Below are 20,687 nucleotides of genomic sequence, written 5' to 3'. Positions count from 1 at the left end.
GGCCGGGGGATGGGATGTAGACCGGTAACTCGAGCGAGCTGGTCTGGTGGTATCGGTGAGGAAGGGACCGAACCCTTACGTAGCGAGGCTGGTCCGGGGAAGCGGGGATATGGAGCGGGCGTGGACCGAATTCCGAGCGGAGCACGGCTGGTCCGAGGTTATGGGCGATCAGGATTACACTCGCGGGCCGCCCCTCTGCCGAGGATGGTCACCCTTTTATCGGAGCTCAGGGTACAAAGGGTAGTCTCTCTTGTGACGCACGGCAGGGCCGGGGGAATCACTCGTGACTCCGCTCCTGACTCACAACGTTCTCCCGATATCAGTCCCCGGACTGATTAGCCGGTGGTCGCGGCGGTGGTTTCCAAGAGTTTGATTGTGCTGACGCATAACCCTTGCAACACTGGTATTCTATGACGTGCATGGGTTGAAGTTTCATACGTGAGCAGTGACACCACTGAAACCGATATCCAATTATATTTAAGGGCTACTTATGACATCCCTTTTACTCATACTCTTTGCCTTTGCTCATACTCTGAGAATTTTCATGGCACTTAAAAGAGTCATCAGAATCCTTGCAGGAAAATCTCCTCACTCACCTTTTCGGCCCTCATTGGGATCTTTCTCAAGTTTCTGCCCTTACAGTGCAAACATATACATAATGAGTACAATTGTACTAATCTATGAATAGCCACTCACTTCCTGAAAATTGTACCACTCATAATTACTCTACATGAACATAAAATAACTCACACCTCTTTCCAATTATCTGGAAAAACTACCAATGAACCAAGAGAGATGGGTATGAGACTTTTAATCGACTTCCTTAGTCTTTAAAATATACTAGTAGTATCACCTCCCTGAAATGGAACTACAAGAAGTTCCTAATGGGAAAATTTCATTACTCTAATAGTGAGTATCTTAATGATACAACATTGCAAGTAACTATTCTATACCCTATGCATCTTACATGCATCTACATACATTTATGACTTAACTTATTCTTCAAGTAAATGCTGCCACAGTATTAATAAATATTATTATTTGATGCAGGGTTTAAAAAATCTTGTTGGTTTAAAGTCTAAAAGGAGGTCTTTCTTGATTTGATGGGTCTCAGCAAATTCAAAGCTTAAGTAGTAGAAAATGGCAGAATGTTCTACCTGTAACTGGTGAGCAGGCTATCATAACGTCCTCCAGCAGCAATTATGTCCAGTCCTCCTTTTCTTCTCTTCTTCTTTAACTCACAAACCATTTGGCACATCATTCCGGAATACTGGTGCACATTATACACCAGTCCTGGAGCAATCACCATTGGGCACTAAATGAGATGAACAATGGTGAAAAAATTATCCTTCAACAATTCAAAAGGCAATGGGAAAATTCTAAATGCCCCACTAGCTAGCACACGGTTCTAAGTATAATGACATTATATTCTCAGAATGAAAACCAAAAATCAGCGGACTGATTCAAATGATTTTAAGTGCTATTTCCCTTTCATAAAAAAATGATGGATGTTGTAGCCTACATTATACTATTTCATAGCATTTTCATATCAATTTAGAAGAACACAAATATTAAGAAAACAAATATGAAAGGATTAATGCATAAAATGCTGATGGCATTTTCACTTCAACTCAGTTTTCAATTCACTTTGACTGCTTGGAATGCAATATATAAGAATAGCTTCCCTTCATTATGTCCATCTTACTTCCACATAAGTACCATATTTCCTGGCCCATAAGATGCACTGCGAATTTTTGGTCTAGAATGCACAAAACAATTCTTGGTTCAGATGAAAGAGAAATAAAATTTGTTAATGTTAACACTTTATACGAAGAAAATGGAAGTTTGATCAAAAAATTAGCATGATGCATGAGGTCTGTCCAGAAACTATCCAGCCCTGCAATATGTTGGAGGGGATCGAGATGGTGCGGGGGCTAACGTACTCGCTTCCCACCCTGAGGGCGCGGGTTCAAATCCCGGCGGTGTTGAATATTTTTCAGAGGTATCTCGATCCCTACTTGAGGTGCTTTGTGGATGGCACTTAGAGTGAGTACGCCGTCCGTCGGATGGGACGTTAAACTGCGGACCCCTTGGCGCCTTTCGTAAAGAGTAGGCTAATGCCGACGCCGGGTTTCTCTCCACCCTTCAACCTTTCCTATCCATCCCCTATGGCGCAAATGACCTCAGCTGTCGGTCGCCTCCCCTCAAAACTACTACTAATATGTTGGAATAATAGCCTACCTAGAGCAATGAGGCCTTAGCCCCCCCCTTTGAAGCACTCCCTTGGAACCTCACATGCATCCCAGCTTCTCTTCCACTTTTCAAAACAATCCGCAAAGTACTTTTTTCAGAATGGTCATCATGAGTTTACTGTGAGAGATACAATGTTTGAGCAGAGTGGGATATCCCTGTTCACCCAATGCATGCAAGTTTTGCACCGGCAGCACATGTAAGATGAAACTATGGATGCTACATTGTACGAGGGTTGCTATCTATATCTTGAGCCTTGACAACACTAAGTGCTATAGGTGCCGTCTGATGTTTCCATATGAAAAAGTTTGACCCTTTTCACGCTAATATCCTTCAGAACATTTTGTCTTTTGATCATGACTTGTGTTGCCTACAGTGATTTCAAAATTTATGACTTTCGATGTGGATTATCAAGACAAGAGTGTATCGATCAACTTACTTCCACTTAAGGGGATGATGCCCCATCCTTTGCCACTGTGAAACGCTGGTATTACAAATTCCATCATGGCTGCCGTTTGCTCAGTGACGAAAGTTGGGAAGGTCATTTATTCCAGAAAACATTGATGCTGTGCAAGAACTAGCAAAGGAAGATCGTCATGTGACTTATCGTGAGAGCGAGGCATCCTTGGGGATAAGTATGACGAGCATCAATAAGATATTTCGCATGAAAATTTAGCTGTGAAAAAAATTTGCTCGCATTGTATCCCACATTATTTGACAAAAGCTCAAATAGATGCTCATGTCAATTGGTGCAAAGAAATGCTCAAGAAATACAATCGCGGTGCATCAAAAGCTGTGCATAACATCAACACAGGTGATGAATCTTGGATCTATGCGTATGAGCCCAAAACAAAACAGCAATCCACTATATCGGTCTTCAAAGACAAGCCAAATCCGCCAAAGTGATTTTTTCACAAAGCACATTAAAGGAAATGATCGCCTGTTTCCTCAGAATAACTGGACATGTGGCAACCGCGCTATTAAAACAACGTAGAACCGTACACCTCTGGTCCAGATGGCATTCCTTTTATCATCATTAAAAAATCCTTTGATGTCATTAAACCCCCTCTATTATTCTTAGTCAATGAATCTCTTAGGCTTGGTCAATTTCCATCATCTCTTAAAAGCACCAAAGTCATCCCCCTTTAAAAAGGTAAAGGAAATAAACAGCACATGAGTTCTTATCGTCCAATATCTATACTCAATCAATTCGGTAAAATTTTTGAATTAGTGTTTTATTCTCAATTAATATCATACCTGGAATCGCACAAACTGTTATCAACCTACCAGCATGGATTTAGAAAATCCATGTCCACTACCACGTCCATAAACCATGAATTTTGCATGGTGCATGATCATTTGTTTGCCAGAAGTGCTTGGTGAAATATGAAAAAAGAAGCGGCAATGAAGGATCATTCTTCACCATGGCAATGGGCAAGCTCTCACAGATCGGCTGAAACAACTATGTACCTATTTGACTGGCCAAAACGTTGAATTAATGGGTCATCCTCCGTACAGCCCTGATTTAGCACCAAATGACTTCTTTTTAATCCCATTTATCAAGGAAAAATTGCGCGGCCAACGTCTTTTGGCACCTGAAGAACACGTTGATGCATTTAAAAACCAAGTTTTGAGGTACCTCAATTGGAGTGAAATAAGTGTTACGAAAATTGGTTCGAGTGCATGCAAAAGTGTATTGATTATCATGGAGAATACTTCGAAAAACAATAAAGCCATTTTCAACAAAAAATTACCGTCTTTTCATTACTAGGCTAAAAATATAAATAGCAACCCTGGGACAAATTATGTTTGGAATGCCTGCAAACGAGTCTAATGTGAGAGATACAATGTTTGAGCAGAGGGGCAATATCCCCATTCCCCCAATGGATGCAAGTTTTGCACCAGCAGCACATGCGAGATGAAACTATGGATACAACATTGTATACCTTTACGATTTATTTGGAAATTTTTGCAGGGAGTATCTCAAAGAAAATATTTCAACTCTATTACTTACTACCAGCTCATCTCACTTTTTGAAAGTGGTAATAAAAAAAGAGATTTTCTATGCCTGAAGAGGAAAGAAATACTCAATAGTATTTTTCCCAGTAAATTGGATGGTCACTTATAGGACGAAGTCATACCCATATATCCTAGGCCCACAGGATTCAGGCCAATTTTAGAGAACGTTTTGGAATAAAAAAGTGTGCTTATGGGTCAGGAAATACAGTACGTATTTTTACATGGTGGTTTTGAAAAATATGTACTCAAACAGTGCAATCAGAGGACTTCAAACGAGTACCATTTTGAAAAGCTGGATCAACCAATTCGTTACCTGGTCTAAGAGGAAGTTAATAATGTATCTGGGATCCTAAACATTTAAAACATTACAGGGTGACTTTATAAAGTTTATCAGACTGGTCCTCATACACACCTTGACTCCCAATGCTTGTGCATGACTCATAATTGTCTCCAACTCATGAAATGCCTGGCGAGCTAAAGAAGCAGCTTCACCCTTTCGTCGAATCACTGCTTTAAATGCCCCATTTGACACTTTTGCCAGTGGACCTTCAACCTCTACAAGGCAAAGCAGAGCTGTCATGGCTTGCTCACTCAGACAGAGACTTATCAAGCGTGTCTGAACTTGAAACTTGGTATACTTTTCATCCTGTAAAAGTTAGATCAGAGAAAGATTAGTAAATCCACATTGACAAGAAATTTCAGTCCATATTTTCTGGATATCTTTGCTTAATACAAGAAGTGCCAGAGATGTCATTTTGAATATTGATATTTTATCACTTCAAATGATTTATAGGCTTGCAATCAGATTGAAAACTATCTTTTTCTTGTTGAGTTAGTTGACATAATATTTGTTGATACATGTACCTATAACTACCAAGAGTGGGCATTTTTACTGCTGTCATAAAACCTTCCTAAATCAATCTTTATATTTATTCTCTTTTCATAAAACTCTCAATGCCATGATGGACTTGCTAACACTTTCTAGCACCCTGCTTTTTCAGGCACATAGTGTGTTCTGCTTGCTCAAATTCCTGCTCAAATAGATTTCAAAAGAGCATCATAATCTCACTGTTTCTCTGATTTGTGTCTCCTAAGGTAAGAGATTTTGACAAAGTTCAATGATTAATACACCTAGATGCTTAAACAAAAGATACAAAAGGTACAGTTCGGTTAAATACAAGTCCCACCAGACAATGCAATCTCATGAGAGAATAAAAATAATGGTCATTAAAAAAGGCTCCTCTTTATAATCATTTTTAAAGACTTCTGCATTAAACTTAAATTGCTTATTCATAAATCACATAATTTTTTCTGCAAAGGCATAATTTTTAAATGAACTGGACAATGATATTGCTATTTAATTGCTGTGTTTGATATTATTATGCCTTCAATGATGTTACATTATTTTATCAGAAAGTGCAAAATTAATTAACTAAAATACTAATGTTTTTGTTAAAAATTTGGGATTATTGTTAGAAATAGTGTTTTTTCATTTTCCATTATCGTAATGCTCAAACACTGGGTGTGCATTTTACATGAGTGTGGGTGGTACATTAGTTTATATGATACACAAATAGTATGGAGTTCATTAATTACATAAAAACCATTAACACAGCAATCAACTCGAAGGTGTTTGGTAGGTGATTGTAGAGTTCACCCAGTACACAGCCCTATACGGCGTGAGATATTCATACATCAGTGTATGGGGGCCAGTTCCTTTCCCTGTGCCAGCTTTGGTTTCCCAGGAAGATCTGGTACCCGAAAAACCGCATAGCTTGGGTGCAGCTGCAGGTGCCCAGAGGGGCTTTCCCACCTGGACTACCATGACCCACCATTAATTACATATAGTATGTTATTTATATGGCAACCAGAGTAATGTAGATTTAATTGTATAGTGGCATGCAATTGAGAAAAACCACAATCAGAGCACATTCAATACATCAAGAAAATATATTTGAAAGGAGCCACACACAATGCGAGCTATCAATTGTAATATGTATAACAGCATTTTTTATTAAGTACGTCATAAGTGCATTATTATATTGAGGACCAATCATCAAGGACCGACCGACTTCACCGACTTGCGGCATCATCAGGTACAAATTGTTAAACCGACAGTGCCAGAATATATACCCTCAGGACAGAGTGGGGGCGGGGAGGGGTGGAAGGGCCTGAGAGGGGTGGAGGCCGTCAGGTGCGTAGACAGGTTGTTTTGACCCTGACGGTATATATTCTGGCACTGTCGGTTTAACAAATTTGTACCTGATGATGCCGCAAGTCGGTGAAACATGTTGTACCATATAATAAAATCTGTGGAAAAGTACAAGTCTTTCTTTTTAGTATGGATGTTAAATACTTCCACGAAGTGAGGCCTGAAACAATAGAATATAATAATAATCATTATGATTTTCATAATAAGAATCAATTGGAAAATTATTTTTGCTAAACATTAATATGAGTAATATTAGGCAATACTTTTTGTTGAGCAGTAAAATACTTCATTCACCATACGTAGCAGTTTGATAAGAGAACATTTCAAGCTCTAAATCAAAAAGTTACACTTGGGAGTCAATTAGATTACAAGGGCGGTTCAATAAGTACCCGAGCTAGAAATGAAGAAACCATTTTTTCAAAAACGTTTTTTTTATTTTTCAACATAGTCCCCTTTTAGAGAGATACACTTCTCCCAACGTTCCGGCCATTTTTTTAACCCCTCCAAAAAATAGGATTTGTCGAACTCTCCAAAATATGCCTCTGTCTCGGTGATAACTTCCTTGTTTGAGCTTAATTTTTTTTCCTGCAAGTCATTTCTTCATGTTAGGGAATAAGAAAAAGTCGCAAGGATCCAGATCGGGTGAATATGGGGGGTGCGGCAGCAATTCATAATGTAGTTCATGCAGTTTGGCGGCGACAACTTTGGATGAATGTGCTGGTGGGTTATCGTGGTGAAACAGCAATCGTGGCACTCATCGGGCCGACAATTTTTTCCTCGTCAACTTATCATGTAAAATATTAATTGCCATTCCGGTCGACACATTCACGGTCTCTGCTACTCCGCACACTTTCGTTTATCAATTAGCGAGAATCATGGCGTGGACTTTTTGAATGATTTCCTCGGTAACCACGTCTGCCGGGTGTCCTGGTCGCTCCTCATCAAAAACAGATGTTCACCCACGTTTAAATGCGTTGAACCAATATCTAACTGTGGTCATAGATGGCGAAGTGTCCCCATAAACAGCATCCAACTTTGCTTTAATCTCCTTGCATTTCTTCCCATCCAAAAACCAAAGGTGAATTACCAAACGATGCTGCTCTTTTTCCATCTTAGCAAAAATCACGAAACACATCTTACTCGAATGGCTGCCAAATCCAAACTAACCGTTAAATCAGTCTGAAATTTGTATCACCATCGTTTGAAAGATGGCAGCACACCATGATAACATAAACCTCCCTCAGGAATTGTCAGGTACTTATTGAACCACCCTCGTAAGTATTAGAGTTTGGAAACCTACATAAAATATTAACTCTCTTGAAAAAAAATTAAATGATATATTTACCCTTGCTTCTCCCAAAATGGAATAAATATCCTGATGCTTTCCATCCTCGATTCCACAGTGCAGTAGAATGGACCGAAGTAATGAGGTGTGGTTGAGACGAATGCTACAGTTCAACTCTCGAAGAGCTGGAAGTTCACTTACAACTTCCCAAGCTACAGACAAAATCTCTGCTTCTGCTAATAGGCAACCTATTGAATGTGATTGAAGTAAAGAAACAAATTCTCATTCAATTTATCAAAATACAGAAAAACCTTAAATTTAAATTTTTGAGGGGAGCAGTGAGGAGCACTTTCCAAAATGTTTTTCGGTTTGAAAAATTAAACATCTCACAATATTGTAATTAAACAAAGAATATAATCAACTACAACTTAAATTGTACGTTCCTCTCCCTTTATCAAGGCCAATTTAATGATGTATATCAAACGGATCATCAGTAAACTTTTTTGAAGCCAATCATTCACCAATGCTTTTTTGAATGATCAGTATTAAAATCAAGCAAGGTATGAATGAGGTAAATTTATGAATTCATCATTAAACTTGGAAAATGATGACAGTAAACCTAATAATAGTTGAATATATTATGACAATAAGACTATCTTGTACTCAAGCTTTTCAGTAGATCAAATGATAGTTAGAGGGGAGGAGAAGTTATTGAAAAAAAATCCATGCTCATCCATGCCCATATTGTGAAAGACAGGTGAAAGAGCATTAATTATGAATAAGGCTAATTTACTGGCCAATCTTTGCATGAACACAGTAAAGCTGAAGTAAAAAAGTGATATTGAAACTCACAGCAGTTGACAAAGAGACAAATCACAGGGACACATGTGTTAACATCCTTGAAATCATTACATTTGAGTCAAACTTATTAGATAATGCATTCATTTGTGATTAAACGTGACTTTTTCGGTGACTTTGAGAGAATAAACATCAGTTCATGGATGAATCCCACTTTGTTAAGAATCAAAAAAGCATAGAGGAGCAAGTTTAAATTCAAAGCTATGAAGAGCATTATGTTATATCAGAGGGTTTATTCAAATTGACAGGGTGCTTAAAAGTCACACAATTAAAAAGACCAATAACCTGTAGGATTTAAAAATCCCTTCATGAACAGATGAGACTAAGAAGAATGCACCATGGAAGAATAAATCATGGATATTTAATCAAAGCAACGCACCAGCAAACATTCCAGAATTTTCTGACTGGAACAAAAAAATCTCATCATTGGAACATGCTATGTTCCATCACTTTATCTAGTCTCATGTTGTGGCTTTTAATTTCCAAATGTGACACAGGGCTTAAAATGCACCCATTTTAAGAATGCCGCCGTATTACAAGTAAAAAGATCATGAATGCTCAATTGAAAAAACGACCCGCAGCATTGCCTCTGATATTGGAAAACTCACACAGACCTGTGAGGGGATGAGCACAGAAAGTATACTAAAGGGATAAGATATCCTTTGCATAATAATTTAGTGACAATTTTAAGAGCATTAGTATATTTTTATAGCCAGATATCATTATCAAATAATTATGAGAAGGAACACAAAACTTATAACTTATAGTAAATAATTGCAAGTTGACATCAATTGTAAGCTGACCCTTGATTTTCCCGAGGGTCCCCGAGAGAAAAACTAAATTCTGCGCTAGGATTATTCCCATGGATAAGGATGGTGGAAGCTGTGAACTTGCAGACATATAGAAGTGGGGAAACTGCATTTTCTATAATGTGGATAATGCTTGAGAATAGTCATTAGTTCTACAATTTAATGATGGTTATATGGATGGATGGTTCACAAGCAACGATTGGCATACATCCCTGAGAATGTCTGTAATTCCGATTACTGCATTATTTCAGATTCCTGATTTACAGTCTACATAATACTCTATAATGATGCATAACATAGGAAAAATTATTAAAGCCATTATCACAAACAAAAATTAACTGAAGGTTAAGAGCAAAGGAGTAAATTGAGTAGTTTCAGGCATGATGTGATGGAATTCGAACATAATATAGAAAAGATAGTCACAATTTTCCACTAGAAAAGGTTTACAGCATGACCAGGTTTTCAGTTATTACATCATCTTCAGGTAACAAAATGAATTCAAGTGCCATCTTATCTACATTTTTGCATCCCGGGAAGGGGGATGGTGGATGCGGAAGGAAAGGAGGGGGAAGAGAGGAAGGCTGGCCAACGAACCAATGGGGTGCATAATACAAAGTTTGAAACATGCTGAAGAAAGAGTACACGAAGTCTCAGAGTCTCAGACTGTCCATCGGATGGGAAGTGGCACCATTGGCACTTTTTGATAAAGAGTAGGCTAATGCCAATGCTAGGTTTCTCTCCACCCTTCCTCCTTTCCCCTTCATCCCTGATGGCACAAATAACCTCAGCTGTTGGTCACCTCCCTAAATCCAAACAACAATTTCAGAGTGTAAAAATCATTCTCCTTGTCCGGGATGATTTTTACACTCTGAAATTGTTGCATGGAGATGCATATTAGTGGATGACTCTGTTAAAAGTTACTGTTGCGGCATCTCCTGCAGTTTCTCGGAATTTCCCAAAATCTACTACTACCATTAAGGGGACTGGACACTGGACTCTTTCAAGTGCAATTCATGGTGGACCATGCACAAATTTTAATAAAATCAGGACCATTAATTCTCCACTATGTGTTTTCCTCTGATTATATGAATTTGGGAGTGGGGAAGGAGACTCTGGGAGAGAGAATCGACATATATTACAATTGCAACTCAGACCTCATCTAATACAAGCTTCGCCATGTAGCACATATCTAAAAGATGTGATATTCTATTATTTTGTCTCTAAAAGTATACCATCATCTTTGATTATATCCATATCTAATGATACTCCTATTTGCATATGCTTATCTTTTTTCAAAATATACTGTCCACTAGTGTATTGCAGGAAGTGCACACTTCCAAGATTTATTTAGATACATATATTGATTCTAAACAAAGTGATTAACTTCGAAAGGCCTTTTCAAAGAAAAAAGGTTGGCTGACAATCAATTTTTTATGAAAGATCAATTTTTTCCATAGGCTTGAACATGGCTTTACTGTTTATTAAATGAAGTGATACAAATAGAGATGACCACTGGTATCTGTAACCATGAGATGCATATACCTGGATTTGGAGTGACAATATCAAAGGCACATTCATAAAGCTCACGAGGGTGAAATCCAAACGGTCGTTTCTCTCTGTACACTCTGTCAACGCTGTATCTGAAAGTAAAAAAGAAATACTTTGTAAATATTTCCATAAATTGTTAAGGGAATAAAATGATTGAACAACGTCAAAAATAAGTGGGTTTAGATGCAAGTTATGTATCAGAAATATAAATGTAAAATAAACTGTTATTTTGTGCAGACTGCGATACATGAAGATCAAGAAAGAGACAAAACAACCCAGATGGATCACAAAGATACTGGAAGAAAAGAGTGCAAGAGAAGAGTTCACCACGACCATTGAACGGGAAGTAGAAGGAAATAATGAAAATACCAGCACTGACGGTCGATGGAAAGAAATGAAGAATATAATTACCCAAGCTACAGATGAGCTCCTTGTGAGTAAGGCAGAAATGTCTAAGAAGTCATTGATAACAGCTCAAATAAGAGGTCTCATAGACTAAAGAAGAAAATACAAGAATCCAGGAAATGAGAGTAAAAAAGACCTTTATAAACAGTTGTGGAACTACGTCATACAAGAAAACAAGAAGGCAAAGGAAAAATAGATAGAAAGCTGCTCGGAGAAAATTAATTACAACATGAAAATGGGAAATAGCAAGATGGCTTATAAACTACTGAAGAGGTGATTTGGGGAAAGAAAAACAAAATTGCAAAACATCCGAGCCGCTAATGGAAAAATACTAATAGATGATGACGACATTGGGAATAGATGGAAATAATACACTGAAGTACGCTATCAAGCTCCCAAACCACCGGAAGATGGCTTAATTAAAGATAAAAGCATGATAGGTAAAGACGATCGGGGTCTGCAGAAAATAAGAAGTGAATTCAAGAGAGTCGTGGCAGACCTGAGAGACAACAAGGCACCAGGAGTTGACAAAATAAACGGAGAAATAACCAAGGCACTTGAGGTCAAAGTGAAGGATGCCTTCTAATCAAAGATAGCTACGACAGTGGAAAGATACCAGAAGACTTTGAGAAAAGTATAATGATTGCAATTCCGAAGAAACGGAAAACAGAACATTGAGCCTGGTGACTCAAGCATCAAAAATCCTTACCTGGATGATTAGCTGAAGAATAGAAGGAAGGATAGAAGAATTCCTCTCAGAAAACCAATTTGGATTCAAGAAAAACCAAGGAGTAAAAGAGTCAATTCTCAGCTTGAGAGTTCTGGCTGAAGAAATGAGACACGTAAATAAGCCATTATATGTGGCATCCGTGGACTTGTAGAAGGTCTTTGACATCGTTGAATGGAAAAAGATGCTCAAAATACAAGAAGTGCTGGCATTGGACTACAATGACAGAAGAATTATCCATTATCTATAAAAAAGACTCAGGTTACAACAATGCAAACGAAAAATGGAAGGAAAATAGAAGCCATTGTACAGAAAGGAGTAATACAAGGATGCAATCTCTTGCCAGCAAAATTTAACGTATACCTAGAGGAGGTGATAAAGGAAGCACAAGAATTAAGTATCAAAGGAGTTGAGGTAAATGGAGAAGTAATAAACATGCTCCGGTTTGCAGATAAAATCACAGTAGTGGTGGAAACACGAGAGAACATGCAAGCAACTCTAAGTGCTATACATCAAGTACTTCAAGTACTGTGGGAATATAATTTGAACATCAACAAGAAGAAAATTAAAATCCTTGTGTGCGGAAGAGAAGCTGAATGCAGATATCACAATTCGAGGGGTGAAACTAGAGCTAGTGGAATCCTTCATCTGCCTGGGCAACAGTATAACATGGGATGGAAGAAGTTCCACCGACATCTAGTGAAGAATAGCCCAAGCTAAGAATGCATTCATAAAGAAGAGGCAATTACTATGTTCAAAGAACCAAGGATACAAGGCCAAGAGACATGTATGTGCATAGGACAAATTAAGACGGACGTAAAGCAGAGAAGGTATCAAGGATTGAGATTAAATAGAGTAGAATGGAGGGTCGCAGTACACCAATCCTAGGATTGAAATACTGAAAAAAATAAATAAGGCGTACCATGATTTTTCAAGTTAGAATTTACAAAAAAATACTTTGATCAGAGTGAAAAGGACCAGATGCATTGTTACAATAAAATTTAGCAGCTATATTCATGTTTATTCATCGTAGAATCGCAGAAATTCATCATCCTGAATTATTTTTGCAGCTATTTAACTTTTATCTTGCACAACGTCAAATTCACTGTCTGATATTATTATGGTCCAATATTTTTTTCACTCATATCTGCATTTACTAAATCAACTTTCTGCTCCCTCTATTCTCGCATTATCTTCTCGGTCAGAAGTGGGCCACCACGCCTCTCAGCAGCCTTGTTTCAGTGTTCTCATGCATAATTCACGACTTCAAGTTTAAATGCAATACCGTGCAACAACCTTCTCTCTGAAGATCACATGTGGTTATTATCATCTTAACTTTTATATGTGATCTTTAGTTTCTGTTATCATTTTGATATTATCAAAATTTGTATTAGAAGCAACCATTTCCTATCTCTTAACGACACCCTTATACAACTTAAGGTTGAATGCCTGTAGACTCCCAAGTTTATCAGGAGAGGCTCAATTTACATACGCATGTATTAGCAGAGGGGCGACATCCCCATCAGCCCAATGCTTATCAAGTTTCGTATCAGCACCACAAATGAGATGAAACTAAATGTGCTACATTGCTTAGGGAAAGGGAATTTTTTCATGAAGCACTTTCAATGAAATATTAAAACTCGGATGCTTACTATTGACTAAAAACAGTGATATCATCATATTTTGCAATAAAAACAACCATTTTCTATTACTTGATGCAGGAAAATCACATTTTGGAGTAAAAAAAGAGCATCTTATGTGCAGGAAATATTATAATTGGCTTCAGGTAGCATACATTAGTGATCCAGGGCAATACATGCTTCAGACAATTTTACTGGGCTATATAAAACTAGTATGGCATAGCCTTTGATTCAGTCTGCAAACAGTTTTTACTTAGGTAACACATGCAACAAATATGAACTTCTCCTTTCCGATTGAAATTTCTCAGAGGTAATTAAACTTGAGAAGCTTGAGGGTCAAAAAGATTCTTCCAGTTATGCCAATATTACTTACCAATTTCACAAATAAAATTCCTTTGGAGCAGTACCTAGATGACATTTATTTTACCTAACATGTTTACTTCTTTTCCCAAGATTTTCCGAAGACAACATAAACAACGAATTGAAATGTAATGAAATAATTGACTTTGTAATTCCACAAAGTTACGCCTGAGACAACAAATTTTATAAACAATGAATGTCTACCTGAAACAACCTTGTGACTGGTGTCTTGAAAAAACCCTCACTCTAACTGAAACCAATTGCTCTGAATGGATTTTATCTTAACTTCCACTTTAAGAATTCTAACTACAATAAAATTGAATAAAATTGCAAGTATGAGTTGGAAACAAACTATTTAGAATAACAGGTTATATGAATATGAATCAATGAGTTTGAGAAAGCCTGTTTAAATTTAAAATAACATGTGTTGAAGATAAAAGTACCTATCCCTTATTCAATTGCTCCTGGCTCAACTTGGTGGAAATTCATGTTTATTAAATGAAGAATAAAATGTATCTTTCCACTGTCCTTTATTCACGTACAATCAGTTTCAACGCTAAAGCGTCATCATCAGGTACAAATTAATCAAGTTGCTGTCCATTTATATGCCATTCATGAGGGAGAGGGTGAGGGGGTTTACATGCATTCATGAGGGATTTCTTTCCCTCCTTCTCTCCCCTCTCTCACCCACCCCTCCTCTCCCTCATGAATGGTATATAAATGGACTGCGAGTTGATTAATTTGTACCTGATGATGACGCTTGAGCATTGAAACTAGTTGTACATGAATAAAGGACAGTGGAAAGAAACATTGTATTCTTCATTTAATACCTATCCCATTGTTGTAAATCAAATGAAATAACCTACAAACTGCTATACAAATTTTGTGACACCATTTAACCATTGTATGTTACATATAAACATAAAAAATTTGAGATTTAGAAAAATTCCTGCATATTAAGAAAAATCATATCATTCTTCAGTTCTGACACTATGTAAATGTCTACAGCTGATACCAGATCTTATCCTGCCAGTTACCATGGGGATGTTTCGCAGTGGATGTTAGGTCACCAGTCATTGCATAGTTAATTAAACCAATGGTGATATTTGAGTTTGTAATACACAGAATGTCTACTTAAGCAATAACTACTTGTCACTGCAACAAACTGCAATTACTTGGTATAATTTTGACATCGAATTGAGAATGAAAAATACTGGATTTCAAGTATTTTAAATATCAAGGCATAAAATTTTAAAATGAATTTAGTCATCTCTGGAAGTAGCACTGGTATCAGCAATAGAAATTCACAAAATACCAGCACTGATGAATAATAACACAACATTTTATGTTTATTTTAAACATACTATGGTTAAACGGAATAACAAAATTTGAAAAATCAAAAAGAAACATCTTTTACAGAGCATGTTAACATTTCAGAGCAGAGAAAATAATATGCAAGTTCCTTTATCGCAGGAATACCCAAATAACCACAGGAAATTTAGCATAGGTTGGAAAATGCAATGTTTACTTCAAAGCATTTCATGGATATGTCCGTAATTTCCCCACTATTAATCGCAATTTTTCACAAAAGCTACCCACCTTTTGAGAAATGAGATTCCATTCCAAGCAACATGGCGAGCAAATGGTGCTCTCAGGTCATGCGGTAGAGAGACTGTCACTCCTGAACGAGTCATGAAACGGACATGAGATGAAGTATCTGACCGTCCAGGGTCATGTGGGGTCCTACCACATCCTTCCAACCTGCAGGAAGGGTCAGGACCACCCGAGGTGAGTGAGGGTGCTCCCGTTGCAGGAGAGGGCAACAGCAGAGGTGTCGGCACACAAACCGCACCATGGCGACGGAATATGCCAACAACCCGCTCCCTTGCCGCTTCCTGAAGACGGTAAGCACGTGCTGGGGGCAGGTTTGCAGGACCAACACGTGGAAGACTCATATCAAATGTCACATCTTCAGCAGGTGTCACTTCCTGTTTATGGATGGAATGAGGTGAAACTCAAAATATCATCATATTTTGATACATCTGTCACTCACATTTTTGGACTTATGGGGTGAGTATCGACTCTAACCAAATCCAAAATTTTGAAAGTTAGTGGGGCACAAATCCATTTACTTCAAGATAAAATACCTTTCGTGGAGGTGATATATCAGGAAAGAAGTTGGTCACTTCTCTTTTTATTATACAACAAAATCTATTTAAAAATACCACCCAAACTTGAAAATTAATCAAGCATACAAACTTAAACAAGAAAGATGCACATAAACAATATAAATATATTAGCAAGAAATTCAATGGAGATCCATCCTCATATGACTTGATCGGACGCTGATTGTTAAAGATGTTCTGGACTTAGGCTAGGAACTTTCTAACATTTGGCATGAATGAAGTCATGGCCAGCTGAATTATCATGAGTGTTGAAGAACTGATTTCATTCCGCGATTCTATGACAAGAATCAAAATTTGAGATCAAGCACTTTTAAAGTTGAAAATATATTCTGATTCCTGCATGGATTCTGATTCTTATCCTCGAGCAGATCATTGAGTGCATTCTGTTTTTAACCTGATTCATCATAATGTTTGATGGTGCAAGTGGAGTGAGTGTCCATCCCATGATGGTGGCAACTAAGGTTAGTGACCACGGTGGACTGACGAATGCCTCAGTCACCTACCCTATCATCTCGCATCACAGTAATGCTTAATGAATGACTGAAACTCCCACTGTTGGAGAAGGCAGTCGGGGACTCACAATCGGGCGACACAGTTGGGTTGGGACTCTCTGGTGAGCGCACAATTGTAAGGTTTCCTTCCGTAATTGTCACATTTGTTTCTTTCCTCATTAAAGTCTTGGGTTAAACTCAGAGTGCCATTTAAACTGCTCCTTATTTTCTGATTTTTCACAATATCCACCTAAATCAAGCTCCCAATTTCCCTTGAGACAGCCATTCGACTCGCTGGGTAACTTTATATTGCCATCCAAGACGCAGGGATACGACAACATTTGTGCTTCAAATCTCTCTTGGTGTTGTCCTGAAATGAGCATAAGTACTAACAGATATGAAACACATCAAATGGGGGGAGTAGATACAGAACTACTGTCTCAAGTTCTGGGGTGCCTTCCCATTCTCACTTTGAATCACACCGCCATTCTGTTCCAGGATCCTTGCTTTGAAGCATTTGGCGCGCAAAGTAAATGTTATACACACCACCAAGAACGAACAACATATAGACATATTATGCAGATACAGAATGCTAATGACCCCTAAATAGCTGAAGGAAGAAATAGGCGGTGGATGATTGGCTGCTGGCCATATCAAGAAACTCCCAGAAAAATGCAATTTTTACATGCTCAGGATTTGATGCTAAAATCTCCATTTTAACATGATTTCTAGGAGTGTTTTCAATGGTCAATGATGATGATTTTGATCTACTTTCAATCACTCATTTCAACATAATAACTTATGTATTTTACCCCCAGCCTTCCTTCTGGATTTTCCATTCTCATCAATGAGCCTTTATTGGTGTTGTCATATGTTGCTGTAACTGAATTTTCCAAGTGACTTGGCGTTCTTAAGATTAAATCATTTTCCTATTTATTATAACTTTAAATGGCTTCAAGTTCATCCAAAATGAGTAATTACATCATTTCATTCAGCCCCATGTTGGTGACAATGTAAGCCGATGCATCTTTGACAGATTGAATCCACTGCTAGGACACCAACAAAGTTTTCACAGTGAAATGCCATGAAAACCAGGAAGCAAATATCCTTGAAACACACTGGAAAGCTTGCTTCTCTTACCCAAGGCTGAAAGTATTTGCCAAAAAGTTTTCACACGTACCTCCATCTGCTGTGTTAAGTGAAAGACTTTTTAGCTCAGAAATATGTAATAGATCTGATCCTGATTGAGCCAAGGTATGTACTTTATTTTCTTAATAAAAATCTAGAGTGCATTAAATGACAATGAAAAAATGCAAATGATAACACAATTCCAGGAGTAATATGGTAGAAATCCTTCATTATAAATTAAGACACTTTGCTTTTCCACAAAGAGTATTTGCTATTGAGAGAATGCTATTGTATTGCTGAGAATGCTATTGGACACATTTAATTTGCAAGCATGTAAAACAGTTTCTTAAGTTGTCAAAATGAATAATGAATATTGAACATATAGTATTATGAAATCATTGCACATTTTTATTATGCTCTGAGGACAAATATGGTAACCTGTCATTTGAGGTGCACTCTTGCCTGGAATTTAAGATAATGTGGTAACTAACATTGTGTTACATTATGTAAAAAGGTCCCTTCTTATATCTATTCTTCCTTAAAGCAATAATTTCATCACTTGAGATCAATCAATTTTTTTTAAGAATCAAGGTTAAAAATGGGATTGTTAAAATTTTGGAACTAACCCATCACTGATATTAGGTAATATCATTTTATAAAATGGCAACTAACTACAAGGGCGATTTCAAAAGTAAGGTCTCCTTTTTTTCATGAAAAATCAAATTTATACTCAACTTTGTGTACATCGTAGGAAAGGTTGAGCATTTAGCTATTTTTCTACATAGTCGCCTTGATGATCAATCACTTTTTGCATCTTGCATCCTTGTAAGCAGCTTTTTAATACTGGCATCATACCTTTCTCCCGCCGAACCACGAAGCCAACTGACAACTGCTTCTCTAATACAAATTCATCGCCATTTATTGGAAGTGTACGATGAGAAGTATATGGACATCAAAAACGTGCAGAAGTGGCGCAGAAAGTTTTTTCATGGCTGGGAAAACATCCACAATTAGCGGTGGTCGGGGTGACTGAGAAAAAAGTGATTGATCATCAAGGGGACTATGTAGAAAAATAGCTAAATGCTCAACCTTTCCAACGATGTAAGCAAAGATGAGAATAAATTTGAGTTTTCATAAAAAAAATTAGGGGACCTTACTTTTCGAATTTCCCTCATATGCACAGTGATGCCTTTAAACCTGAACTGAATGCATTCAAAAACCTCATTCAAGATCCATATCTTTTGAATTCAAATATCATTTTTTTCCTATTTTTCGAGCAATCAATCTGTTAAGATTGTCATGATACTTCGATTTCTACATCTAAAAAGCTACTCTTGTCTCTACAGTTTCAGAATAATAAAGTTGAAGTATAGTCTATCAAAATAACTGACTGTAAGCAGTTAAACTAAACTGTAAGCAAACTCCAAGTGGCAATTTCATTATTTTAGAACAGATTTCATACTGGGAGTTTGAGTTCCAAGCTGTTCAAGTTAGGGGGAATTTGGATTCTGGGGGCAACACTGTAGTTTCTAATCTTGATTATAATTTAAGCCATTGAAAAATATTCCTTTTCCACAAATATAGTTGCATTCTGCACTTACTGCCACTCTCATATCTAAGACTCATTATTGTTTTAATGTTTACATTTTAATGATAACTTTCCCACTCATTGATGGAGGTCCAAAACATTCGTGGTCTAGAGGTGTGACAAATAGATTGAAACGCATGATAAAATAAATACCATGGCTCCAGACAATTGGAGTTTCTTAATGAAATGAAGAAAAAGACATTGGAAAAAAAACAACCCTGCCTCACAAGGAAAACTTAGATTTCAGAATAATGAAGTTGAAGTATAGTCTATCAAAGTAAACTGTAAGCAAACTCCAAGTGGCAATTTCATTATTTTAGAACAGATTTCATACTGGGAGTTTGAGTTCCAAGCTGTTCAAGTTAGGGGGAATTTGGATTCTGGGGGCAACACTGTAGTTTCTAATCTTGATTATAATTTAAGCCATTGAAAAACATTCCTTTTCCACAAATATAGTTGCATTCTGCACTTACTGCCACTCTCATATCTAAGACTCATTATTGTTTTAATGTTTACATTTTAATGATAACTTTCCCACTCATTGATGGAGGTCCAAAACATTCGTGGTCTAGAGGTGTGACAAATAGATTGAAACGCATGATAAAATAAATACCATGGCTCGAGACAATTGGAGTTTCTTAATGAAATGAAGAAAAAGATATTGGAAAAAAAACAACCCTGCCTCACAAGGAAAACTTAGATTGTAAACGACAAACTACTTACCTGGTTGAAGCAAGATGCAACAAGATATTTGTAAGCTTTGCTCTGTGGGTTGAGAAGTGTATGACGGACCATTTCCTGTAGCTCTGCTTCTTCGAGTTGCGGGGGAGGGACATAGTCTGATTGCAGCAGCTCTGAGGAAGTTGGACGTTGGCTAGGATCATGTGACAGCAGCCATCTGCACAACAAAGATGGCATTTTTATCAATGGAGCTGTTAACAATTTCAATAAACTAGCAATTAAATATTTTTTTCTTGGTTAGCTAATGCTACTACCTAAATATTTCTGTAATATATGTATAAGCCTCATTCAAAGGTTAACCATTTTTGGAACATTTTAGTAGCATACTAGGAAAACTTAATTCCGAGGCTGAATTTATTCCATTATCTTCACAAATTAGAGACTTCCAACTTAAGTGAATAAAATATGTGATGTGTGATATCAGACATAACAAAAACCTA

General features: G+C 37.3%; 1 protein-coding gene across 2 annotated transcripts in view; it reads right to left on the bottom strand.

Annotated features, from left to right (window-relative positions):
* Nucleotides 1–20,687, bottom strand: part of Gcn2 (eukaryotic translation initiation factor 2 alpha kinase Gcn2) — a 119,700-nt gene that overhangs the window by 60,039 nt on the left and 38,974 nt on the right. For both annotated transcript variants that reach the window (XM_071594564.1, XM_071594565.1), the window contains 6 exons: nucleotides 20,230–20,404; nucleotides 15,713–16,101; nucleotides 10,976–11,073; nucleotides 7,827–8,014; nucleotides 4,682–4,915; nucleotides 1,158–1,315 (listed from right to left, as the gene is read on the bottom strand). In XM_071594564.1, the coding sequence (XP_071450665.1) occupies nucleotides 1,158–1,315; nucleotides 4,682–4,915; nucleotides 7,827–8,014; nucleotides 10,976–11,073; nucleotides 15,713–16,101; nucleotides 20,230–20,404 (1,242 nt within the window). The remainder of the gene's footprint in view (nucleotides 1–1,157; nucleotides 1,316–4,681; nucleotides 4,916–7,826; nucleotides 8,015–10,975; nucleotides 11,074–15,712; nucleotides 16,102–20,229; nucleotides 20,405–20,687) is intronic.

The sequence above is a fragment of the Hetaerina americana genome, unplaced genomic scaffold (genome assembly GCF_022747635.1).
Source record: "Hetaerina americana unplaced genomic scaffold, ioHetAmer1.1.p SCAF_63, whole genome shotgun sequence".
Classification (NCBI taxonomy): Eukaryota; Metazoa; Arthropoda; class Insecta; order Odonata; family Calopterygidae; genus Hetaerina; species Hetaerina americana.
The sequence above is the reverse complement of the archived record's forward strand: the minus strand, read 5'-3'. Positions and strand labels throughout refer to the sequence as shown.